This window comes from Syngnathoides biaculeatus, chromosome 17 (assembly GCF_019802595.1).
Source record: "Syngnathoides biaculeatus isolate LvHL_M chromosome 17, ASM1980259v1, whole genome shotgun sequence".
NCBI classification, from domain to species: domain Eukaryota; kingdom Metazoa; phylum Chordata; class Actinopteri; order Syngnathiformes; family Syngnathidae; genus Syngnathoides; species Syngnathoides biaculeatus.
The window spans coordinates 17,495,428-17,521,359 of record NC_084656.1 but is presented as its reverse complement, the minus strand read 5'-3'; the positions used below and the strand labels follow the sequence as shown (position 1 = coordinate 17,521,359).

General features: G+C 41.5%; 2 protein-coding genes across 2 annotated transcripts in view; one reads left to right on the top strand and one right to left on the bottom strand.

Annotated features, from left to right (window-relative positions):
* Positions 1-1,382: 1,382 nt before the first annotated feature.
* On the bottom strand, positions 1,383-18,905 carry dhx29 (DEAH (Asp-Glu-Ala-His) box polypeptide 29). The gene is made up of 28 exons (XM_061801010.1): positions 18,691-18,905; positions 17,333-17,406; positions 17,123-17,236; positions 16,716-16,845; positions 16,511-16,647; positions 16,298-16,441; positions 15,509-15,635; positions 14,830-14,985; positions 13,570-13,756; positions 13,373-13,493; positions 11,301-11,693; positions 10,915-11,181; positions 9,631-9,774; positions 9,386-9,562; positions 8,169-8,309; positions 7,938-8,082; positions 7,226-7,346; positions 7,057-7,141; positions 6,882-6,970; positions 5,782-5,910; positions 5,646-5,721; positions 4,486-4,710; positions 4,261-4,397; positions 4,097-4,187; positions 2,849-3,130; positions 2,651-2,782; positions 1,646-1,742; positions 1,383-1,566 (listed from the first exon to the last, which is right to left on the bottom strand). Exons 1-28 carry the CDS (start codon positions 18,863-18,865, stop codon positions 1,511-1,513), a joined length of 4,152 nt encoding a protein of 1,383 aa, XP_061656994.1. The 5' UTR covers positions 18,866-18,905; the 3' UTR covers positions 1,383-1,510.
* A 16-nt stretch (positions 18,906-18,921) lies between these two features.
* mtrex (Mtr4 exosome RNA helicase) overlaps positions 18,922-25,932 on the top strand; it is a 16,932-nt gene continuing 9,921 nt past the window's right edge. Inside the window, exons 1-14 of the mRNA XM_061801011.1 lie at positions 18,922-19,150; positions 19,344-19,484; positions 20,297-20,363; positions 20,449-20,511; positions 21,052-21,164; positions 21,248-21,422; positions 22,518-22,608; positions 22,682-22,806; positions 22,905-23,003; positions 23,585-23,705; positions 23,775-23,906; positions 25,242-25,321; positions 25,388-25,498; positions 25,586-25,687. Coding sequence (XP_061656995.1) covers positions 19,053-19,150; positions 19,344-19,484; positions 20,297-20,363; positions 20,449-20,511; positions 21,052-21,164; positions 21,248-21,422; positions 22,518-22,608; positions 22,682-22,806; positions 22,905-23,003; positions 23,585-23,705; positions 23,775-23,906; positions 25,242-25,321; positions 25,388-25,498; positions 25,586-25,687 — 1,518 coding nt within the window. The 5' untranslated portion in view covers positions 18,922-19,052. The remainder of the gene's footprint in view (positions 19,151-19,343; positions 19,485-20,296; positions 20,364-20,448; positions 20,512-21,051; positions 21,165-21,247; positions 21,423-22,517; positions 22,609-22,681; positions 22,807-22,904; positions 23,004-23,584; positions 23,706-23,774; positions 23,907-25,241; positions 25,322-25,387; positions 25,499-25,585; positions 25,688-25,932) is intronic.

The following is a 25,932-nucleotide window of genomic DNA, read 5'->3' as shown; positions in this document are numbered from 1 at the left end:
CTTTTATTTGACCATTGCATTATTTTCCAATATTTTTGTATTTTCAGCTATGAACGTTGTTCCAAACATATGTTATCAGTTATGTTGTAATAGATGTATAAGTCTCATTCTTGCTAAGTAATGTGTTGAAATAGAATTATATATATATATTATATATATATATATATATATATATATATTATATATATATAATATATATATATATATATATATATATATATTATATATATATATAATATTTATTCTTTTTTGTTTGATCCCTGACCATTGCATTATTTTCCAATATTTTTGTTCATATCTATTTTCTCTCAGGCAATATATTTGACGCCTATCCTTTAATGTTCTTTATTTTTGTTCATATCATGTATGGATATTATTCTGTCGCAGAGATTTTTCTTCAAATGTTATTTCATACTCTACACTCCGTATCAATACATAAAAAAAAAAAAAACAATAGCTGATATAAAGTGACTTCAAATATTATTATTGCTTGACAATATGAATTAACCTCAGTTGTTGCAGAAACTATTGAAAATAATGATAACAATAATCTGCTGGAGCCTATTCCAGTTTGTCTGTTTAGGTTATTATTGATATTAATATATGGCCAGAAGAAACCCAGTCTGCAGGTTTCTGAGAAACGAGGACGAGGTCCGGAAACCAAGGCAGCGTTCTGCTATGAAGTCACGTGATCGTGACGCCACGTGACATGATCGAATCTTGGCGTCGGCTCCGCCCTCTCCAAAATGTGGCATAAGAAGAAACGTCCTCTTGTTCCTTGCACGGTTTTGTTTATTGCCGTTCATTATCGTTCCTATCAATAGCAAAACACCGCCGTGCGAGTTATTATGTTCCATATGGGAGTGAATGTTTTTAACGTCATAAACGCCTTGAATTTGTGGAGTGACAGTATACTGTGTCAATAACGTTCTAAATTAATATATTTAATTTCGTACTTAAAAATACCTGCAGCATTTAAATTCTGAGATTATGATAGAAAGATTATGTTGTTTTATTCATGGCTGAATAAAAAAATTCAAAATTTGCCCACAAACACACCCAATTATAATGCAAGATACCTTTATGTTTATTTTTTTGATTTATAGTATTTACTGAGGGTTTTTTCATTAGTTTTAATTTAAACTTTTTTTTAAATAATTTTTTTAATGATTTAGTACAGCCCTCTTATTATATCTTAGAAAGTCTATAATAATTGTGTTTATTATGTTATATTTTAACAAAAAAAAAAAAATTAATATATGAAAAACAACTATTATAGTACAATTATATTGAAAAAAACATTTGCATGTCATTAACTAACAATAATTTTTTTCTCCAATGAAGTTATGATAGCCCTGGAAATTTATCAGAATAAAAAAAGACTTTATTGCAACAGTGTTAGGCAATGACAATTCCTCCCCTGATTTACATTTTTATCTGAGGTTTATGAGCATGAGTGAAAATCCCCGTTTCTTTAGCATAGTGTCCGCCGCTTTGTCGTTTGCACACGTTATGCAGAGTGCTCCGACTTGATCAGGTTTAAGATAATTTGGATGGTCCTCTCACCTTGAGAAAATGAAGAAAAAAAATGTAAAAATACAACACATTTATATCGACATGACAACGACGGGCGGTTGAATTTTACCTTCTAAATTGATGCGGGGGTTCTCCAGCTTCTTCTCAAGCAGCGAGTCGAGCAGCTTCCTCAAGTGTTTGAAGATCACGCCGATGCGCACGGGAGCCTATAAAACCAGTGAACACAAATGATAACAATCCTAATATATTGTTTGGGAAACATATACTGTAATTTCCGGCCAATAAGCCACGACTTTTTACACACGCTTTTAACCCTGCAGCTTATGTGGTCATGCGGCTAATTCGTGCATTTTTTTCTAATGGCCGCATTGGGGGCACTCGAGCGGAAAAGGTAAGAGTGAGATCGGTGGAATATATGTGCCAAGGAGGTGACTTTTACCGGTCTGGCCCTGTTAACGCTGCGCTAGCGTTACTGTTGTGTCTCATTGATTTTTACCAGTATGTTTTTTTTTTTTTTTAACCAGCCGAGCATAAGTGCGGAGGCGCTAGCGTTATCGTTAGCATTAGCGCAGCGGAGCTAGCGTTAAACTCTCTGTGTACCGTCTTTCTTTGTAAATGCTGTATCTCGTGTTTCAATGTCGGTTTCAATGCGGGCACTTGCGGCTTTTACACGGCTGCAGCCTATGTATGTACCAAACAGTATTTCCTTTACAAATGTACTGGGTAAGGCTTATTTCCAGGTGCGCCCCGTAAGATGGGAATTACAGAATATAAAATTGCACTTACCATAATTCCCAGCCTACACAGCACCCCTGGTGATAAGCCTCGGTACACAGAAAGAGTTTATTGAAGCGCGTCTGTGCTAACGCTAATGCGGCGGTGCTAATGGTAACGCAGCAGTGCTAACACTAATGCGGCGCTAACGCTAATGTGGCGGTGACATGGCCGCCAATTTTCCACTGATGCGGTGACAATTTGGATTTTTACGAGCAGCCTAGCCTAGCTTAAGTCAACGTCGTGTTTTCACTGGAAAACTGACAAAAAAGAAAGTCGGGCAAGGCTCGTTTGTGTCCGAGTGTAGTTTTGCGGGGGGAAAACAAGTCAAAATGTCCACCTGGAAGTGGATCCATCCGTCCAGCGTGATGAGGCGTTCCCTGTGCAGAATGTCGATGTCTCCTCCAAAGAGCAGCATGGGGAAGGGAGATATGAGAGTGGTGTCTCGCAGGTAGATCTTAGCGTATTTCACCTGGCGACAGATTCAAAATATTATTCCAATGGGTCCAGTAATATTCAACGCGGCGCAACGTCGGACCTTCTCTTGGTAGAGCAGCCAGCCGTGCGTCTGTAGGTTGCGGTTGACAGACGACGGGTGCACCTGCGCCCGGCCCTGGGGCGTCTCGGCGGAGCACGGCGCTCGCTCCGCCGCGTCCACCGAGGCCGCGCAAAGCAGGCGCGCCACGCTGTCGTACAGGCCTGCCGTCAGCGCCGCCCCCAGCAGCGAGACGGGCGGCGCGGATGCCGCGGGGGGCCGGGGCGCAAGCCACGAGCAGAAGCCCGCCTGCTCCATCATCTTCATCAGGTCCTGCTTCACGTCCTGCGTTGGAAAGACGTCGAATTCAACGGATGCTTTTTAAGACACACGCCTCTTCGTGGATTTAGTTCTTTAATTGATTTTTATGATTTGAGATTCAACAGGGAATAATAAGATAAAATCAAATGTACGCTACGGCTGGCAAGATGCAAAAATGTACTTGGGAAAAAAAAAAAAGGTAAAACCACTATTGTTTTTTCTTACAACTGCTTTGAATGTATTTTATCAAAAAAAAGCTCACATGTATTAAACATTTTAATGCAGTCTTTCAAATGTTTTGATTATTTTACATATAGAAATTCATAAGGCAATATCTATTTTTAAAATATTACAAAATATGTTTTAACAGACTTAACTATTTGTTATATTAAAATGCTTTTAATGTATTTCAGTCCTTTTGTACAAGATTTAAAATACAATTATACTATTTTTTTCATCATAATATTTATTCTTTACAATAAAAGTAATGTGTTTTTGTTATGTTATGTATTTTATTCTTTTACTCTTGAGTTATTTAAAAAGGATGAAGCTTAAAATGAATTAGCGTGCCAAAATGATTTCAATAGTTTCAGATTTTAAGTTACAAAAAATCCTTACATTTTCGATTAAAAATTATGTCATTCATAATTTTTAAAAAGTTGATTCAAAATATTTATAAAGTCATATAATCATTTTATAAATAAAATGATTTGCATATATTTGACTTTTGATTGGGTAATTTGCATTATTTTTTTTTTTACAATTTTTAATAAAATACAAATATTAAACAAAAAACATCAATTCAATTACAGTTAATATTAAACATACTTACATGGCTAATACATTTGTGACATTTCTAATATAGCTTTTTACACCCATTAATAATTTCCCATTATCCAAACATTTTCATTTGAAGTGTCGTAGTGATGACAATAAAACTGATTGACATGATTTCTAATTATGAATTTATGCGGTGCGTGAGCGTCTTACCTCAATCGTGGCAAGTGCCGCGCGGTTGAGGAAGTGTTTCCGGCAAAAGGACATTTCCGCTTTCTGTCCTTCCTTTTGGGAATTTTTCCAGCTAAAACACGGAACAACGTTATTCCACGCTTATTCGCGACATCATTGCAAGACGGTAAAACGTCCGTCCGTACCCGAGATATGCGTTGTAGATGGTCATGTGGTCAGAGTTGGCCAATGCCAGCCCTGCTTTAGCCACATTGGCTTCCTCCTTCCTGTTCATCGGCGTGGAAAAGGGAGACTTCTCCGTGATGGCCGCAGCGATGGTCGCCTGATGACGTGACAACGACGCTTATTAACACCGCCGACGTCGGCCGTGACGAAAAGACGCAAAACGTGTTTGGGGCGGGGGGGCGTACGATCGGCTCCAGGCAGCCGAGGATGGCGCCGTAGATGAGCATCTTGCCGATTTTGACGTTGACGGGCAGGTTGGCCAGGTGTTGGCCCAGCGGGGTGAGCAGGTGGCGGCCGGGCTGGCACGCGCCGATCTTCCGCAGCAGGTTGACGGCGTTCATCACGGACTGCGGCTGCGGCGCGTCCAGGGCGCCGCTCAGGAACTCTTCCGGGGAGCCGTACTCGCATTTCTAACATAGACAAATATTATACAGAAGCATCTCAAGTCTGTCCGGATATTCAATGGCTGGCTCCCCCCCCCAAAAAAAAACAAAACAAAAAAAAAAAAACAAAAGATAAATAGTTTTTTGGTACTCATTACAAAACCATATGGTTGGAAAATACAAATACTTTTTTATTTCTTGTTTTATACATGTTTTAAACATATTTTTTCTACAGTCTATAAATATAGATAACAGAATATGTTGAGGTTTTATTTAATTTGCTTATTTTATTTTTCGTCATTTAAAGTACTTTTTTTTTTTTACACTTCTTAAAAAATGTGGCAGAGTAAGGTGTTGAATATTTTTTTTTATTTCACAAATGTTTAGTGATTTAATATACAGTGTGTGTTCTTTACAGATTAGAAAAATTGAGTTTTGTATATATATTTTATTTTTAATTTGTCTGGCAATTATTACGTCTTGTATAGAATAATAACAACTATATATATATATATATATATATATATATATATATATATATATATATATATATTATATATATATATATATATAGTATGTTTTTCTCAAAATGTTGATAAAAACAAGTGGGATAATCTTTTAAAAATTTTATTGTAAATATATTTAATAAATGTTTGGTAACTATAAAAATGTAAAAAAAATTTCCAAAGGTCAGTTTTTTTATTCATATTTTTTTTTGTTTCATTACAATCATTTTGTTTGTTAGCAAGATGAAAAATCTCATGTAAATAAATTTAAAAAATACAATATTCACCTTTCAGCGGTAGAAGGTGGATGGGGGGAATATTCATATTTTCACTTTATAATCGTGACATCATATCGGTATTATAATTTTTTTTTAATTCTTATTATTTTCTTCGTTCTGCGGTTGGCTGATAAGTAAAAGACTTTCCCGTCACTTCAGGGCAACCATTTTGTCGTACCATAATGTGAAGACAGAGCTCCTCCAGGGGCACGCGGAGTATCTCAGGAATGGAGTAGTCCATAAACGCATCAAATCTAAAGAGAAATATTTTCAGAGATCATAAAGTGATAAGATATTTTGTTTCTAACGCTTACCTGTACTTTGGGTAGAGTCTGAAACAGAAGCCGCGACGAACGCGCCCTGCTCTGCCTTGCCTCTGAAGAGCGCTGGCTTTGGACACAAACGTCTCCACCAGGGAGCTCATCTGGCTGCTTTCATGGTACCTGAACGCCACACGGCCCGTTACACAAGTTGTACTTCACCCCTCATCCACCCACCAGATTTACTTTTACCCATTGTTAAAAAGATGATAGGTTAAGGTATTGTATTAATGCATTTTACCAATAACTGCAAATTTAAATTTTTTTGCTCAGTATAAACACTAATCTATAGTATCTTATTTTTATATTTAGATTTTTTTGCAATATATTTTTTGCCCATTCAAAAAAAATATGAGTATTGTTTTTAAGTGTGTTTTTGTTTTAATGAACAATATTTGCCCCATTAAAAACATAGGAAAAGGATGTAGTGTCACGTTATTGCTTTATATGAATTTGGTTATTATTTGTTGTCATAAACATATTTTTACGGTTACAGAAAATACAGCAAGATAAAGTGTTGCTTATTTTACTCATTTTTTTCTTAATTGTATTTTTTAAAGGATAGGATTATAAATTATGAGTTATTTCCATTTATATTTCATTAGTTTCAAATATTTTGAAATGAAAAGACATCTTTTTTATCCATTATATATTATAGTATGGCAGCACGGTGGCTCAGTTGGAAAACGTTGGCCTCACAGTTCTGAGGTCCGGGTTCAATCCGACTGACCGACCGTTCGAGTTTGCATGTTCTCCCCGTGCCTGCGTGGGTTTTCTCCGGGTGGGGACTCCGGTTTCCTCCCACATCCCAAAAACATGCAACATTAATTGGACACTCTAAATTGCCCCTAGGTGTGATTGTGAGTGCGGCTGTTTGTCTCCATGTGCCCTGCAATTGGCTAGCGACCAGTTCAGGGTGTACCCTGCCTCCTGCCAGCTGGGATAGACTCCAGCACTCCCACGACTCGTGAGGATAAGCGGCTGAGATGGATGGATGGATCTTCCAGTATTGTTATTTTTAAACGAATCAAATACTAGATTCGACTACTCCACCCACTTCGCGTGGTCCTATAAAGAACGCACATTTCCCTTACTTGTTCTCCTTGGTTTTTCCCGTGTCGACGACAAACACAACGTCCGGAATGGTCACACCTGTCTCGGCGATGTTGGTGGACAACACAATCTGGAATGGAAAAAAAAAAAAAAAAAGAAAAAAAAAATGATCTCGCGTGCTCCTCTTTTAACATCTTTCTTTCCAAAGTACAGCACCTTCCTGACGCCAGCTGCGGGCACCGTGAAGGCCGCGGCCTGCTCCTTCGACGACAGAGTGGAGTGCAAAGCGACGATCCTGTACCTTTAAGAGACGCGCAGCGTTTTCGGCGGTCGCTCAGCTGCGGTTTGGATTTTTCCTCCAACTGCACTCGTGCGCTGATTTCACCTGTTTTTATCTTTGAAGCGCCTGTCTGACGACAGCAGGTCAAACAGCTGCTGGATGTGAGCCAGGCCGGGTAGAAAGACCAGAACAGCGCCATCCACTTCTGTGAATTGCGGCGCTTTATCTGGAAGCAGAAGAAGAAGTAAAAGCGGATGAAAAAAATGGAATCGATAAAATATTAACTCTTTATAATTAAAAAAAGGTGACACGGGACTCGGCGGCTAAGCACATTTGCCTCAGTTCTGAAGAACCGGGTTCAAATGAGTCCTCGCCTGTGTGACGTTTGCACGTTCTCCCCGTGCCCGCGTGGGTTTTCTCCAGGTACTCCGGTCCCCACCCACCCCCAAAACATGTGCGGTAGGTTCCCGTAGGTGTGAATGTGAGTGTGAACGGTCGCTTGTTTATATGTGACCTGCGATTGGCTGGCGACCAGTTCAGGGTGCCCCGCCTCTCGCGCAAAGATAGCTGGGATAGGCTCCACCACCCTTGTGAGGATGTGCGGCTAAGAAAACGGTTGGATGAATAATTTTTTTTTTAAATTGTTTGCGCATTGTTTAGTGGGAAAATCAGGAGAATACACACAAAAAAGCTTTTTAAAAAGCTTAGATAAATGGAAAAAAAATTCCAATAATAATATTAATTAAATATTTAATCTAATATTTAATATGGCTAACCGTGACCGTTAGTTAAGTCAAGTTAGTTAGTCAAGTGGTACCGATGTAGCTGATGAGCTCCACCAGTAGGTCCATGTTGATCTTGTCGGGGTTCATGTACTGCAGCACCTGCCGAGTCCTGCCGCTGAAGTGGTCCAGGTCGGGACCCAAATCCCAGCCTGCCGACGAGTCCCTCACGATCACCTCCTGAGAATCGACCCAAACCGAGACGGACGGTGTCCGTTGACAAACGCGAGATAGAGTCACTGTGGGCGGGCGGGAATTTATTGGACCTGGTGCTGTAACGTCTTTCCGCCTTTCTGCGTGACGGAGACGCTCACTTCTTCTTCGTCTTCCAGAACTTTCTGGCAGTATTCAGAGTCCTTCTCCAGGACGTAGCCAGTCTCCTCCACGATGTCCTCCAGATGGAACACCTGAAAGCATGGCGGGCATCTTACTGAGAAGCTGACTAATTTCAAATCAAACTTACAATAAGTAGGGCCGAAACAATTAATTGAAAACTCGAATAATTTGATTAGAACTTCAGGTTGCAGAAAATCTCTACCTTGACCCAAAGACAATGATTCATCTTGACTGTAGAAAGGCTGAAATTTAGAGGATTCGAACAATTTAAGTTACCGCAATCTCGGCTTACGGAGCGCACCTACCTATAAGCCTCACCGAGTACTTTTGTAAAGGAAATACCCTTTGGTACATACATACATACATACACCGCAGCTGTGTAAAAGCCCCAAGTGCCCACATTGAAACCCACATTCAAACACGAGATATTTACAAAGAAAAACGGTACACAGAAAGAGGTTAACGCTAGCACTAACGCTTGTGCTAACGCTAGCTCTGCGCTAACGCTAATAGGGCCGGTGCGATGGTCTGAGCGCTCCCGGTGCTGAAAAAAGTCTTCTTGTGATTATTGCGTCGGGTTGCGGTTAGGATATAACGTTTGTTAGTTTGCTGTATGTAGAAGAAAGGGAACTATGAGAGCAGAGGATTTCCCAGTGACGGTCTACTACGTACCCTGAGTTCCCCTGTTAGTAACGCATGCGCATTAATCACAAGGGGACTTTTCAGCATGGGGGAGCGTTCAGACCGTCACACCGGTTAAAATAAAACTTACCGGCAAATATCACTGAGACACGCCAGTAACACATCAGCAACACGCTAGCATAGCGCTAATGCCAGCACAGCGCTAACAGGACTGGTAAAAGTCACTTCCTCGGCACATATATTCCACCGGTCTCATTCTTACCTTTCCCGGTCAAGTGGCCCCTTGCGGCCGTTACAAAATATGCACAAATTATCCGCATCACCGCAAAACCGCAGGGTTGAAAGCGTCGGAAAAAAGTCGCGGCTTGTAGGCTGGAAATTACGGTAAACAAGGTCTTTAAATGATTCACCAACTATCAAAAACTGTCATCAGTTAATGTGATAATCAATTAATTGTTGATTTTTTTATTAATTATTGCATCTGGAGTTATGAGTCCCCGTTCACCTCCACCGGGAAGGTCCGTCCCGGGATGCTGAGCACGGGGCAGCGGTTGAAGTAGTTTGAGAACTTGTGGCAGTCGGCGGTGGCGCTCATGAGGATCAGCTGCAGGTCTGCCCGCCTGGAGACCACCTCCTTCAGGATGGTGAGCAGGAAGTCCGACTGGACGCTGCGCTCGTGCACCTGCGGACGTTCGCCTTGGCTCGTTTGTCACGACCTCGGAAAGTTTTGGCCGGGCGGGTTTCCCGTACCTCGTCCACGATGACGTGTGTCAGGGTGCTGAGGTGCCGGTCGTGCTGGAGCTTCCGGAGCAGAACTCCGGTGGTGCAGTACAACAGGCGAGTCCATTCGCCAGACTGGTTCTCCATCCTGATCTGGTAGCCGCACAGCGACGACTAAAGACGTGACGGGGAAAAAAAAGGGTATCGTAAAGGCAGGCAGCACGGTACGGCAGTGGTTTAGCACATCTGCTTCACAGTTCTGAGGTGCGTTGTTCAAATCCTATCGTATGAATTTGACTGCGAATACTTGCTTGTCTATTTGATTAATATTTTCTTGACCTTTTTGTTCAATTTTGTGTCTTGATATTATGTTTAAAAAATTCGATTTACAATTACTTAAAATTTTATTTATTTATTGGGTTAAATGTTCTTGGAATTTTAAATTACCCACATTTTTTGGGACATTTCAGTTGAAAAAAATGTAATTAAATGAATTGAAATACTAGCATTAGAGGATTTTTTGGTTATATTTTTCAATTTTAATAAAACTATTATTGAAACTTTTCTTCAGATTTTCTTCAAATCTTTTGTGCGATAATTTGATTAAATTTCTTGAAATTTTAATGGAAGGCATCTTGAAATTGAAAAACAAAATGTCTTTAAATTGTTTGCTAAATGGGTTTACATATACTTGAAATATCAATGAAACTTAAATTTTGACATATTTGGTCAAATCTTTACTGAACATTATCTTCACAAGTTCATTATATGTTTGAGGCCCTCCCTCCTTTCTCCACAAAAAAATACATTAAATTAAATAAATTCTAAATACTAGAATTATAAGGGGTTTTTTGGCAACATTTTTCAAATTTTAATAAAACCCTTATTGAAACTTTTCTTCAGATTTTCTTGAAATCTTATGTGCAATAATTTGATTTAATTTCTTTTTAATGGAACTTATCTTGACATTGAAAAGCAAAATGTCTTTAAATTGTTTGCCAAATGGGTTTACATATACTTGAAATATCAATGAAACTTAAATTTTGACATTTTTGTTCAAATTTCTACTGAACATTATCTTCACAAGTTCATGACATGTTTGTCAAAACAATTGTTGAAATTTTACTTTGAAAGTTTCTTAAAAATTTGGCTGGAATTTTCCCAAAACTTCAATTCAAGATTTTTTTTTAAATTTTGCTTCAAATTTGACTCCATTTTTTTTTTTTTTTTTTAAATAAAGAATGCATCTGCTTCCAGGGTCTAACCGCAGTGCAAGCGTAAAAAGAAGCTCACTGCCCGGCAAGGAAAGTTCACCTTTGACCCCGGGCCTTCCTGGCAGCCCAGCTCCTGGCTGACTCTGCAGGCCAGACTGACGGCGGAGATCCGCCGGGGCTGCGTGACGACGATGTCGCAGGCTCGGCCCGCGTGGCCCGCCAGCAGCAGCTCGTCCAGGAGGAACTGCGGGATCTGCGTGCTCTTGCCGCTGCCCGTCTCGCCGGCCACCACCACCACGCGGTGCCGCCGCAGGGCCTCCAGTATCCGCTGCCTGTGCTGGAAGACGGGCAGCTGCTCTCGTTCTGCCTTGAAGGACACACACACTCTGATTGAAAACATAAAACTGAAAAAAACTCTGGGGAAAAAAGAAATATGTATATCGTCATGTGCAATGATTTTCGATCCACTTGAGCAGCGGGTCTGACCAGGAGTTTTTGAGCCAGAGGGGACGCCCTGAGCTTCTCGAGGAGTTCTCTGGACCTCCGCAGCGCTCCTTCTTGCTCCCTCGCACTTCCTCTCGCCTCCATCTTGCCCTCCGCGGCCCTCCCTCCTTTCTCCACAATATCAAGGGCGGCCAGGTTCTCCCAGGAGTCCTCCGTTTCCTCCTCCGCGGCGCCGTCAAGCCGCGTCGGGCCGTCGGATTGGGAGTCGGCCTCGTGGTGGTGCTGCTGCTGCTTGAGACGGGTCAGGAGTCGGGCGATGAACTGGTCTCGCGGCTTGTTGACGGCGCTCCGCGTCTCCTCCTGCTGCTGCTGCTCGCCGTCCCGCCACTCGAGCCAAACGTCCCGGTAGGTTGGCGGGAGGAGCTGGTGCACTGACTAGGGATACAAATAGTGTAAATGCAAAAAAAAAATTGAAATTAAATGAAGTAATTTTCATATTTGCTGTCAACCCTCACACCATCAACTACGTTATTTATATCAATATCTTATCACAGAAGATGAACGTACGGTTTTGTTTCTGTTTTCATTCTTTTTTTTGTTTCAGCACTGTCTCAGTTTTGCTTTTTAAACACATTTTACAGGCGGGTTGGCAGATTCAATCATTTTTGATGCCCCGACCCAAAAAAAAAATATATCAATTCTATTCCCCTAGGTAACAATATCTTAACTTATCGAATAATGGAGGAACACTGAATAGAGCTCGTGCACCTACGTCATAAAATCACGTGACATCGCCATATTGCCGGTCAAACAGAGCATTGTTGCAAGTTAATTCCGTTGAGAGGAAATGAAAATATGTCTTAAAGCACGACGTCCAGAGTTTTGTCCGATACCGTTAACCATTTAGAAGGTGATAATAAACGAAGGTACGTGGAAAAATGAGAGACACTTGGTATAGAGGACCAATATTTCATGCCAATAAGAAAGTGGACTGTTAACCCGCTTCCGCTTGTCTTGGACAACTGGAGCTGCACACGGATCTGGTGAGTAAGTCGTCGAGTTTGAAAGTGTAGAAAAGTCTGGACGCATACAAATACTTCGTTGCTGGGTCGGTTCTTAATCAAGAATAAATCCTACATAGTGATGGAGCCACTCAGATTTTTTCAATACAAATATATTAATATTTAAATGAATGAAAGTCACACTCATTAACTAGGATTGGAAAAAAAAAAGACGACAGCGAGTCGGCTCCTCCGTACACGGAAGCGTGTTGCGGCCACACGTTAACTTACATAAACAACACTGTGACCAACGGTTGATTTTCTTTTTTTTAAATACGCATGGGACTGATTTAAGAACCATGCGTATTTAAAAAAAGAAAATAAACCGCTGGGATAGGCTTCAGCCCCCGTACACGGAAGCGTGTTGCGGCCACATGTTAACCTACATAAACCTTTGTGTGACCGACGGTTTAGTTTCTTTTTTTTTTTTTAAATCCGCATTGGAGTCATTTGAAAACAATGGATATTAAACAAACAAACGAATAAATAAGGGTCTGTCGGGGAGAGTTTTACCGAAGTTTAACGTGTGGCCGCAACACACTTCTGCGTACATCTCTCGTTTTTTTTTTGTTTGTTGTTTTTTTAAACGCATTGTTTTCAAATGAGATAATTTGGCATTGTAAACACTTCTTGAATTCTTTTTAAATTTGAGATTGAGAAGAATAATTCCTACTTGAAGTGAAGCGATCGCGACACAGGCGTATGTGAATTTTGGTTGTGCGCCATCCATCACGTTTAATCTCCACAATCCATCGATCTTTTCTGGTCTTTTCAGAGGGTATTCCATAGAATGACCTCTTTGAATATCTGTCTCGTCTGTTGTGACAACCAACAGCACAACAAGTCTCGGGCATTGTGAATATTCTGCTCCGGTTCAATGTCGCCCACGCTGTCAAGCAGCTGTTTTTGACCGGCAATATGGCGCTGTGAAAATGGTGGCGTCAGGTGCACGAGCTCTATACATTAAGTATATATTAGCAAGCTCATTGGACTGACGATGGTACATGGCTGAATGGAGTCGAGCGCCACCTGCCGGTGAACACCGCACACTACCTGTCCTTTCACCAGGTTGTAGAGTGCCAGGGTGGCTCCCAGATGCTGAGCTTGCATGCCGTCCTCGGTCAGGATGGTCGGACAAACTTCCAAGACGTCGTCGGTCCTCTGAACGCGCACCCTAATACAATTAAAAAAAAAAAAAGATGTCACATCATCAACAGCAATTATGACACCGACAAAAAAACGACACTTACTTGCACCTCCAGTATCTGCCAGCGGCCACCTTGTGAAAGGCCGGCGGCGGACTCTTGGGCAGGTTTTTCCGTACCCAGTCTATGAGGAACTGTTTCGGGGATTTTCCTGTCCAGCTGCGTGCCGTGTAGTCAAAGTTTCGGATGTCCTTTGGCTCGTTCTTCTTCTGCTGCTGCTGCTGCTGCGTGACTGCGAGGGCACGTGCGAGAACGTCGTTGGCAGCGGACATTCCATAATCAAGGAATATGAATATTACACATAAATTAGTCCAATAGCATGAGTGATTTGAATTTTTTTACTTACTGTCACAATACCAATACAAAAACACTGATGTGCTCAAAAAATAATTTGTTGATGTATTTTCTCAGTAATCCAGACCATAATAATCCACAAAATTTGAATCGAGGCAATAAATCTCTTCTTTTTTGTTGGATTTATTGTGTTTTTTCTCATTTTCCAAAATCGTTAAATTAATTACCCGGGCGATTATGCCATTCGGCTAAGGAAAGACAAATTCAACTGTAAACAAACCAGACATGAGTAAATACTACAACTGTTTAATTATTTATATGACAATTAAAAGTCCTTTATTAATTTCAATAACTGTATTCAACAATCACAGCCAGTCAAGTCTTTAGAAGTCAAATATCCATGTTAACTTTGAAGACTAGCAGTCAATGAGTTAAATAAGTATGCAATTGAATATTAATCAAAATTTACATTTTCAATTCTTGAATTCATAAACTAATGGAACAAAAAATTTGATATTTTTAAGTGATTATTAATGTACTATTCATTATTTACTTTAGAAAGTAATTAAATTTGAATTATCTAAAAATACATTTTAAAAATTGTTACACTTGTTAAAAATTGTTACACTGTTATATAATATTACGTTATGATAATGTAAAATAGTAAAATTATATATATGAGACCTAATAGATTATTGGTAAAAATATGGCATTTTTGTTTTAAAATTACATTTAAAGGTCAGTTTCTTTAATGTAAATAAAACAAAGACAAATGAATATGTCTAAAATATTATAGCATTAAAATCAACATACCTAATATGACAATAATATTGTAATAACAGCAATACAAGAGCAAAAGTAGGTAAAGATTCCTACGGTAGTTTCATAGGCGATAACATAACAGTAAAAGTAATCAAATCAAAATTGAGATCCCAATTATGATTCTGACTCATGACCAGAACCTCTTCAGCAGCATTTGTGTATAAATATGTATTTGTTTGGCCGCTGTACCTCTCTCCTTTGGAGCTTCTTTCGCCGCCCTTTCAAACAAGTTGAAGCCGATTTCCTCTTTGCCCTCGCTGACTGATGGCGGCTTCTCCTTTTGGGGTGCCTCCACCACTTTAATGGCCGGATTGAAGACTGGGTGTGACTCGAGAGGCTTCATTTCTGATGTTTTGGGAAAAAAAAAAATCAAGAAAGTTTTTTTTTTCCCTCCAAACATCTTGATGCGCACAAAATAACTACGGTAATTTCCGATTTATAAGCCGCGCCTTTTTCACACGCTTTATGCGGTGATGCTGCTAATTTGTGCATTTTTTCCCCCTAACGGCCGCAAGTGGGCAGTGAAGCGGAAAAGGTAAGAATGGTGGAATATATGTGCCGAGGAAGTGACTTTTACCGGTCCGGCCCTGTTAGTGCTGGGCTAGCGTGTTACTGCCGTGTCTCTGTGATTTTTTCCCAGTATATTTTTTTTAACCGGCCCTGTTAACACGGCGGCGCTAGCGTTAAACACTCTGTGTACCGTCTTTGTTAAATATCTAGTGTTTCAATGTCGGTCCGGCCTATGTATGTACCAAATGGTTTTTCCTTTCCAAATGTACTGGGTGAGGCTTTAACCAGGTGCGCTCTGTAGGCCGGGAATTACGAAAGATAAAAGCACAGAAAATCAAGAGGAGCAATCATAAGGGACCTTGCTGTATGACGCGTATTCTGTCTTGCGCCATCCGCTGAGCCGTCTTATCTCCTTTGGCTTTGGCCGCCGTCGCCATTTCTTTGGCGTCGTAAAGTTGAGCCGTCAGGATCAAATATCTGTCGTTCTGCAATTCAAATATCCGAAAATGCAGTTCAAACTTCCATTTGTTTAACATAGGCATTTGCAAAATATTTCTAGCATCCTTAGATTAAATCAATTAAAATGTATTTTGTCATATTCTAAATGAGTACAAGGGCCACATTGAAAACAACTAAATAAATAAAATGAGTCAAAATCTCCATGTGAAATACTAATAACCCTCAATTATATAGAACAAAATGGCAATTTTCACAGGAACAAAAAATTCTGAGCGAATTTAAATTTAAAATTTACAAGAATGTTGTCATAGCGGCACGGTGGATCAGTTGGTAAAGTGTTGGCATCACAGTTCTGAGGTCTCGGGTTCGATCCCGGACCCACCTGTGTGGAGTTTGCATGTTCTCCCTGTGCCTCCGTGGGTTTTCTCCAGGCACGCCGGTTTCATCCCACTTCCCTTAAAACATGCAACATTAACTGGACACTCTAAATTGCCCCAAGGTGTGATTGTGAGTGCAGCTGTTTGCCTCCATGTGCCCTGCAATTGGCTGGTGACCAGTTAAGGGTCTACCCCGCCTCCTGCCCGTTGACAGCTGGGATAGGCTCATGCACTCCCAGCGACCCTTGTGAGGCTGAGCATCTAAGGTAATAGATGGACGGATGTTGTCGTGACTTTCGCTTTTGGCTTACCGGATCAAACTTTTTTTCCAATTCTGGGTTGCATTGTGGCGGTTTCTTCCCTTGGTCCTCGTCATCGTCCTCATCAGCGCTGCTCTGCTCAGCGTATCTCAAGATCCAGTCCTTCATGCGTGCGTCATCATCCTTTGCAGAAGCCTGGAAAACACAAGAACAGTTTGGATACGTGGCAGGACTTGATTTGTCCCTGTCTTTCCAAGCGCACACCTTGCTGGTGTCTTTGGAAGGGGGCGCTTTGGGAGGCTCGGGGCTCGAGGCTCGAGGCCGGACAGGGGGCTGGAACTTGGGCCTGCTCCTCTGGCTCTCCTCCTGCATCTGCTGGCTGAAACCTTCAGGCAGCTCCTCTGCGAATTCAACGCGTTCCTTGGACCATCTTAAAGCCTGACTTCATATGTCATACGTGCAACGTTACCATCGCGAAGGTTCAGGCACAGCCAGTCGAGGGCAGAGTGAAGATCGCCGCCGTAGAGCACGCTGCTCTTCATGGCCTCCTCGATGTGCTCCCGCTTGAAGTTGAACTTCTGCAGGGCCGTGTACAGATCCTGCCCGCACAAAACAGAGAAAAGTCCTGGGAAACCACACAAACTCAAACCACCTGACGTCCTGTGGCCGTTTCTGGCATGTACCTCGGTGTGAAATTTTCATTTTGTCTTACGAAATGAGGGGTAACTTGTTTTTCCATTTCAGTATTTTTAAAATCTTACTTCAAACTCTGACTGTGCAGTTACTAAAGGTTCTCTATGGCCCACCCTTAACTCTGGAACTTTTCTTTTTTTTTTCTGGGGAAAATACTAAATGTGTGATTGTGTTCAGCCTCACCAAAAGTTTCTTGTTGGTGAGTCTTCCCGACACAGGCCCTTTGTCGCCGTTCTCCTGCCGGAAGTCATTGATCAGCTTGATGATCTTCTTCTCCAGGTCGGCTTGGATGGAAACCTGAGGTAGAGACATCGCGTCCCAACACACGCAGCTTTTAATGAACGGTGCATTTGGCAGATGACGCCAAAATTCATAACTAGTAGTCCCACTCACTTTCAGGATGGATTTGTCAGACACACCGCCTGTGTCCACCTGGGTGGTGTTGGCCAGACTGTAGGTCTTTGGAGCTATGAATGACGCCATTTTGAAACTGTTATTTCAATGATAGCACAGGTGGGGTGCTTGAGTCACACAACTTGATTGGTTGAGACTTCAGTCTCCAAATTTTAGGACTTGCCAAGACGTGACTCGACTTGACTCGACTTAAAACTTGAACTTCGTGACTTGAAATCTCTGGCTTCTTTACAAAACAGGGTGCACTTAGTTTTGTTCTATTTTGTGTAAGCCATACTAAATTAAATAAATAATAATAATTAAAAAATACAAAGGCAATGGACAAAGTTGCAACTCAGAGGTAACAGAAATTACTACTATACCACATCTAACTTCATCCTGCATTAGAACGCCCACAAAGACAAGACATGTTAACGTCATAATTTAGGTCACCAATAGCTAGCCATAAAGCTAAGTTTTGTGTAGGTCACAGGTGTCAAACTCCAGGCCCAGGGGCCAGATCCGGCCCACCACGTGATTTTTATGTGCCCGTGGAAGCAAATCATGTGTAACAACTTCCACGATTTTTCCTAAATTCTGCACCAAAATTTCCCATTGTCCTATCCTAACTGATAATATTGAGATATTGCAAGCATTTTTGTGTTGCCAAACATCAACAATAGTTGAAAAACACTTCCCTCGATTTATGATTCCAAAACTACTTCAGAAATTCCACGTGTAAATATGATTAGCCCCCCGGAGATTTTTATGATTTCACAGTCATAACGGCCTTCTGAGGGAAACCGTGATGACGATGTGGCCCGTGACAAAAATGAGTTTGACACCCCTGGTGGAGGTTATGCATTTCGTTGAGAATACAACAAAAATAACAACGAAGAGACTAATTTGGGATCATTAAAAAGGGTACTAGTACAGTTTAGTGGCAACAAATGTGCAAATATATGCTGTGACAGAGCAGAATTGATTGACTGGACTTGCATGTAGTATCCAACCAATTCATTAAAAAAAAATTTATATAGCGACATAAACTAGTCATCACTATTTTGATTATTGTAACTTGCAGTGGCGTAAAGATACAACACACACCACACTTGGGATTTTTTTTCTATTGCTGTGGCACTGATAAGTTTGCCAATATAATACAAACCGAACTTTTGACAACAGCTCTTGTATTGCAGAATATGCAAGTGTACCTAATGTTGTGTCCGGAGAGTCTATGCCCCCCACCCCTTCCCCCATTGGGTTGTAAGATATTACGGAAACACACATTAAAAGGGAAAAGGAGCTCGCGTGATGAAGTACAGTTTGCAAATAGACGTGAGGGTGTTCAACTTCACCTTTAGATTTGCTGTCTTTAGCTGCTTTACTCAGTTTGCTGCTCGCCGGCTGCTTCTTCGGGTCGTCGGCCACACCGTTGCCGACTGAGGGAGCACAAGCACGGCCTGATGCCGCCGCAGGTCCCGCTGTAGCAGGGACCGCCGGCGGCGTCGATTTCTTCTTCTTACCACCCATTCAACCACCCACACAATCCAAACACTCCAGTTTGTGCCTATACGAGAAGAAATTGCTTAAAACCCCTACAATCGCATAAAGATCGTGCATGAGTAAGGTGACGTTTTTTCTTCTTATAGCCACTCGGCCACCGTAGCCGACGTCACATTCTCGCGATGCACTGCGGGAACGGTGCCTTACACCAATTATGGCGGACCCCTTTGGAGATTTGTTTAGCGTGTTTGACGACGAACAGAAGCCTACTACGAGTAAAAAGCCCGTGACCTCAGTCACTCCAGAAACAGGGTAAAATCTAAACTTCGTACTGGCATATTTTCATTAATTTCCTGTTCTTTTTAAGGCTGAAAGCAACAGTGACTCGTGAAGCTAGCCTCACGTGCATTGTAAAGTCCATACCATACTTGTAATTGTTAGCTAATTTTCGAAGCGCTGGGAACTGCGATTTAAGTCATCGAACATGGCGTTGTCTCTCATTCAGGAAAGCAGACGTTCAGAACAATGACAACGATGCTCGCCCGGCTGCCAGGACCAAGAGAGAGCCGCCAGACAGCGACGGCGGAGAAGAGCTGGTCCTGGGGAAGAAGCCTCGTCTCGACCCGTCCTCAGTCAATGACTTAAAGTGAGCATAATATATTTATTATGGCGTTTAAAGGTCGAAGAGGCTTAAGGTTTTTCACAGTGTAATCTGTTGACACTAGCTCGTCTCTAAGACCTGCTGCGAATCTCCTACACCACTTCGAAAAATGTCTATAATTTCCGGTGATAGTCGTATAAAAGTCGTATTATACCCTGAACTATGATGCTCATCTTACATTACACTTGAAAATTACTCAGTTATCGCTAAGTTTCTACATTACACATAAACAATTCTAACACTGAGATGAAAAATAGTTTTTGCCAATCCACATATGTAGGGAGGATTTCATTAATGAGAAGTTTAAAATGTCATACTTGGGACATTTCCATCATCGCAAGCTTACAGACTAGTTGATGTTCACGTGCTTTCGACATCTTCCAGTCGGACAATTTAAGAAGACATTCATCGTGCAAGTCTCCCGGGCTATGACGCTTTGCGAGGCAGCGAAATGTCCGGCCAACAAGGCGTCATAATTCATATATCTCCACCCGTGAATGAAAGTACAGAAAGATAAAATGGTTGTCAATTAGCATAGGGATTAGGTTTGTCTTAATCTCCTACTAGTTTTAAAAGATGCATACCAGGTGGACCACTTGACAGCGAGGGAGAACAAGCCGAGCGGGGAGAAATGGTGAATAAATCTCCAACTTTGTCCCCAAAATGTAATGTCCCCCCAAAAAAAGGATAGGCAATTGAAGAGGTGTTTTTCAGCAAATAGTTTTGATTCTGCGGGTGAAAGTTCTGCAAGTTTACAATTGAGCAAATGTTGACGGTAATGCTGTTGTTTACTTCAGTCTTGCAGAATTTATGCCCCAAGTCAATGTACAGCCAGTGGAGACGGTGGAAGGCTGCTCACACGAGGCAAGTAAAGCAACTGCAGCACATTAATTGCCTAGTTTTCAACCGTTTAAAGTTGTTGACTGTCCCCCCCGCCCCCTCCGGACAGGTCGCTCTGCCAGTCGGTGATGAATATAAACCACTTAAACCCCGAGTTGGAAATGCTGCCAAGGTATTTATACATTTCATTGATAACATAATCCAAAGGAAATAACGGAAAGCGGCCTTGTTTTAAGATTTGAATATTAGCCATCACGTCAGTGTAAAAATAAGTAAACTGTTACTAAAATGTAAAAACAATAATACACTTAAATGTCATAAGGTGTATTGCGAGTTATAGTGAGGAACTTTACTCACGTGCATTTTTATTGTCCCTTAAGTGTAAAAGCAGGTTAAATCCTGTTGATTGTAAAATCGGAATAGAAACGCAAATATTAGTCGTCGCTTAAATGACAAATGCATAATGATAAACATTATTCATGCACCTCTGTTGTCTTGTCCCCCCCCCACCCCCCCAAAAAAAAAAAAGTTTAAAACCACTAAATTATTCCTTTGAATTGGGTTAGTGCATGTCATAGCCTAACAAATTTTGAATTTCGGATGAAATTCGGAATAAAAAAAGACTAAGAAAATGTAAAACTGAATACTTTGAGGTAATTATTTGGTGAAATTTGGAACTCTCAAGATTTCACTGTATTCTGTTTTTCGACAGGAGTATCCGTTCATCCTGGACCCCTTCCAGCAGGAGGCCATTTTGTGCATCGACAACAACCAGTCTGTGCTCGTCTCCGCGCACACCTCAGCCGGAAAGACCGTCTGCGCCGAGTGAGGACCCTCGATTAGCTTCACTTTACTAAAATCGGTCGTCGCTTGTTCATCCCAAAACCCTCCTTTCCTCCCCCTCGTAGGTATGCCATTGCGCTGGCCCTGCGTGAGAAACAGCGTGTCATATTTACAAGTCCCATCAAGGCACTGTCCAATCAGAAGTACCGGGAGATGTATGAGGAGTTTCAAGACGTGGGACTGATGACGGGCGACGTTACCATCAACCCCACCGCCTCTTGCCTCGTCATGACGACAGAGGTGCGTCAACTCTATGGAAGCACCCGTCCCGTTACTCTACATTAGTTTTCCGAAGGAATAGCGGCCATGTTATTTTGAGGAAGTAAATATGCGCTGGTCTGAATTGACCAGGGAATAGCAATAAATAATTCCTGGGTCACTTTGACCCTAAACATGTTTAATAGTTGTTGACTCCTTTTGAGTAAATAAGCATACCTAAGGTCATATTGACCCGGGAGGAGAAGTAATATTTAATTTTCTGTGCTTTTAATAATTATGTCAAATTTCACGTGAGCAGTCTTCCACCATGCCATGTGCTCATTATTAACTCTACTATTAATCATTTTGATCAATGGGTATTATTGATATTATTATACTATTATGGGTGGCATGGTGGCGCAGCTAGAAAGCATTGGCCTCACAGTCTAGAGGTCCCAGGTTCAATCCCGGCCCCGCCTGTGTGGAGTTTGCATGTTCTCCCTGCATGGGTTTTCCCCACGCACTCCGGTTTCCTCCCACATCCCAAAAACATGCAACATTATTTGAACACTATTAATTGCCCCAAGGTGTGATTTGGAGTGCGACTGTTGTCTGTCTCTATGTGCCCTGCATTTGGCCGCCAACCAGTTCAGGGTGTACCCCACCTCCTGCCCAATGACAGCTGGGATAGGGTCCAGCACTGCCGGGCCCCTTGTTAGGATAAGCGGCTCAGAAGATGGATGGATGTACTATTATAAAAAAGGCATAATCATATAATAAAGATATTATATGATTATGGCTAAATGGAGACCACTTATTTGTTTCACCCCTAAAATATTTTTCCACAAATATTTGAAATGTCATTTGGGATTTGTTTCATACAATAAGTGTGTAATTTTTTTTTTTTTTTTTGCTGCATAACTGGTAGAAATGTTTGTAATATTGTTGCTTTAAGCCGTATTGTACTGACAGAGGCAGTGATACGTGGATCACTTTTTGTTGCTACCACTAAGGTCCAGATTGGATTTTTTTTGTTATGTGGTGTCTGTCACAGATTTAAAAAAAAAAAAGAAATTAGATTTGACAAATGTTTTTTGTGTTAAGTTCGAGCACCCTTTTCTCCTTTTGCCACGGCAGATCCTAAGGAGCATGCTGTACCGCGGCTCAGAAATCATGAGGGAAGTGGCGTGGGTCGTCTTCGATGAGATCCACTACATGAGGGATGCCGGTGTGTGAAATAAGAGCCATTTTAGGTGTGATTTGTAAGATTTGCACTGACTTGCGCACTTTTTCTGTTACAGAGCGTGGCGTGGTATGGGAGGAGACCATAATTTTGCTTCCCGACAACGTGCATTATGTCTTTCTGTCGGCCACCATCCCCAATGCCAGGCAGTTCGCCGAGTGGATATGTCACCTTCATAAGCAGGTACAATTTTTACACATTTATTTGATGATTCAAACTTCTATTCGATTTCGAGATTGTAATCTTTCAATTTCCAATGTGTGGATGCACCTTTCCTGCAGCCTTGCCACGTGGTCTACACCGAGTACCGACCCACGCCGTTGCAACACTATGTTTTCCCAGCAGGGGGCGATGGACTACACTTAGTGGTAGATGAGAATGTAAGTGACAGCTATCTATGTCACATTTGCATGTCTTTCTCTTGAAAGCTCAGTTGGAATGGAAGGAGAGCACTGCTTGCATATTTTTACACTACAATTCAGTTTTTTGATTTTTTTTTTTTTTTCAATATACTCCATTTTTTTATAGCATCGTATTTTATGTACTATTCTATATTTTTGTATTGATTTTATTATGTTTCCAAGTAAAGCATTGCCCAATTTTATTATTACAAATTTTCTTTTCTATTACTTTTTGTTAATCACCTATACAGTTTTTACAGTAATTTAAGAGGGACGTTGTTTTTGCCATTTCACCCATTTTATAATTATCAATAATCAGATTTCATATTTTCTTTCACAGGTTTTTTTTAAACAGAACTTGAACTTTGTCGTCTCAATTTCATTTTATTACTTTGTCATTTTACTTTACGTTTGTTACTGAATTTATACGTTTCTACTTGTTTTTGCAAGACTTTAACAGAACTCTCTTTTTCCCCTCTTTTTTTCTATTTAAAATAAAAACCTTTATCCTAAATTGTGAATTTCATCATATTCATTGGATAATGTTTGTGTTGCGTCAGGGAGACTTCAGGGAGGATAACTTCAACACAGCCATGCAGATTTTGAGAGACGCTGGCGATTCCGGGAGCAGCAATACGGGCGCTAAGTGGGACCCCAAAGGACGCAAAGGGGGAACAAAAGGTGAGTGAGGGGTCAAAAATGGCCCAATTTGAATGCAGTCCGACGATTCAACTAACTTGGCGTGCTTAGGTCCGTCCAGCGTATTCAAGATCGTGAAGATGATCATGGAGAGGAACTTCCAGCCTGTCATCATCTTCAGCTTCAGTAAAAAGGAATGTGAAGCATATGCTCTGCAGGTGGCCAAGTTGGATTTCAACAAGGGTACGTTCTCTGGGTTCCACTAAAATAATAATACTTCACATCGTCCTATCTGAAGATGAAATCATACTGCGTTTTAACGTCTCACGGGGTCGACAAAAAAAGCAGTCGTAAAAGTCCTCGGGTGGGAAAGATTTTCTGTGCGAGTCCCCAGACTCCCTTTGACCATTCCGCCAAAGACGCATTACAATACAACAAATGATGTTTGTTCTGTTTTATGATGTTGTGAGAACAAAGAAGATTTGCCAGGAAACAGTAACGTTGTCCAGGCGGTCTTTATCTTTTTTGACTAAGAAAAATGGACTTGATGTGAAAAATTACAACTACAGGGTGTCCTCAGCTTACTAACATTCAACAACATTTCAAGGTTTATGAACGGGACACAATGGACTACTTTGTGCTGCGGCGTGAGAGTCAGCCGTCATGTGGGGATGGTCATCATACTTGCTGTTTTTAATTTATGTTTATAGCCTAGAGGTGTGTGTCATATAAACGTTCACTGTGATTATGACTCTACTAGCGGGTTAGTGGTGGACTGCAGTGCGTTCTGTTCCTACTTTTGGGACAAATTCGGCTTTCGTTGCCGCCGTAGGAACGGAACATTGTCGCGAACAAAGGGGGCCTTGTGTTTGTTAAAGAGGCAACAAAAGGGACTTTGCACCCAAAAACACGTAAACCAGAACTGGCAGAGTCCCTCCGCTTAATCATTTGAGCAAGTCTGTCTCCAGACTTAAAACCCACAGAGAATGCATTTCATCTGCTGAGTAAGAGTAAAGTGAAGGGAGGAACCCGCCTCTATGATGTCACCAGCATATCTCAGGGAACATATGAACAGACAAGCTAGCGTTCAGACTTTTAAGGTTTTCAATGACTTTGTTTTTAGATTGGAAGTCAAACAATCAAGGACTCAAGGATTTGAACCCAGATCCTCAGGACTGTGAGACTGATGAACCATTCATGCACAATGTTGACCGCCTTTTCCGTAGAACTACATTTTTCGTGATGGGGAAAAAAGGTTTTGGTTTTTAAACCTGCTCGTTAACGGTTCATATCATCCGATCGGTACCTGGGGAGTGGGTGTTTTTATGTGTTGGACTGATTTTACATGATGACACACATTTCTCCACCACAATAACCAGACTCAAGGTTTTTTCGTTTTTTGTTTTTTGTCACGGTTAACCGTGCGTTTCAACCGCCTTTATAAATGCATTTTTATTTGCTTACGTGACACATGGATGATGATGGAATTTCTCACTGTCATTGGTCCAGCGATTGCTTTTTTTCAATTGTGACTTTCAATATCAGTTTTTTTTTTTTTTTTCGTTTTTTTTTTTGCAGAAGAGGAAAAGCATCTGGTGGAGGAAGTGTTCAACAACGCAGTGGACTGCCTCTCAGATGAAGACAAGAAACTTCCTCAGGTGAGAATGGCCTTAAAATGTCAGCCTCGTGTCGCGCGATTGTAAAAACAAAATGGCGCGGGCCAGGTGGAGCACGTGCTGCCGCTGTTGAAGAGAGGCATCGGCATCCACCACGGCGGTCTCCTGCCCATCCTGAAAGAGACCATCGAAATCCTCTTCTCGGAAGGCCTGATCAAGGTAATGACATGACATCACATCACATGCCCGTGATGGAGATGACTGCGGTGACGGCGTTTTCACCGCGTGCCCGTTTTGCCGTTCCAGGCCCTGTTTGCCACTGAGACGTTCGCCATGGGCATCAACATGCCGGCGCGGACTGTGCTCTTCACCAGCGCTCGCAAGTTTGATGGCAAGAATCACCGCTTTGTAAGAACACACACTTAACCCTGGGTTGACTAAAGTATGGCCTGCTGGCCACATTTGACACACTCCGGTCTTTAATTTGCAGGGATGAGAATTTTCTGCGGATTCACGGGATTCCACGTTTTTCAGCTGAAAATGTCATTATTGTGAAACGTGTAAATCCGAGAGAAAATTGGGGGGGGGGGGGGGGGGGTTGCGATCAAGACTGGCCGCCAGCATCTATCGCCAACGCTCGTCGTGAAATTAGT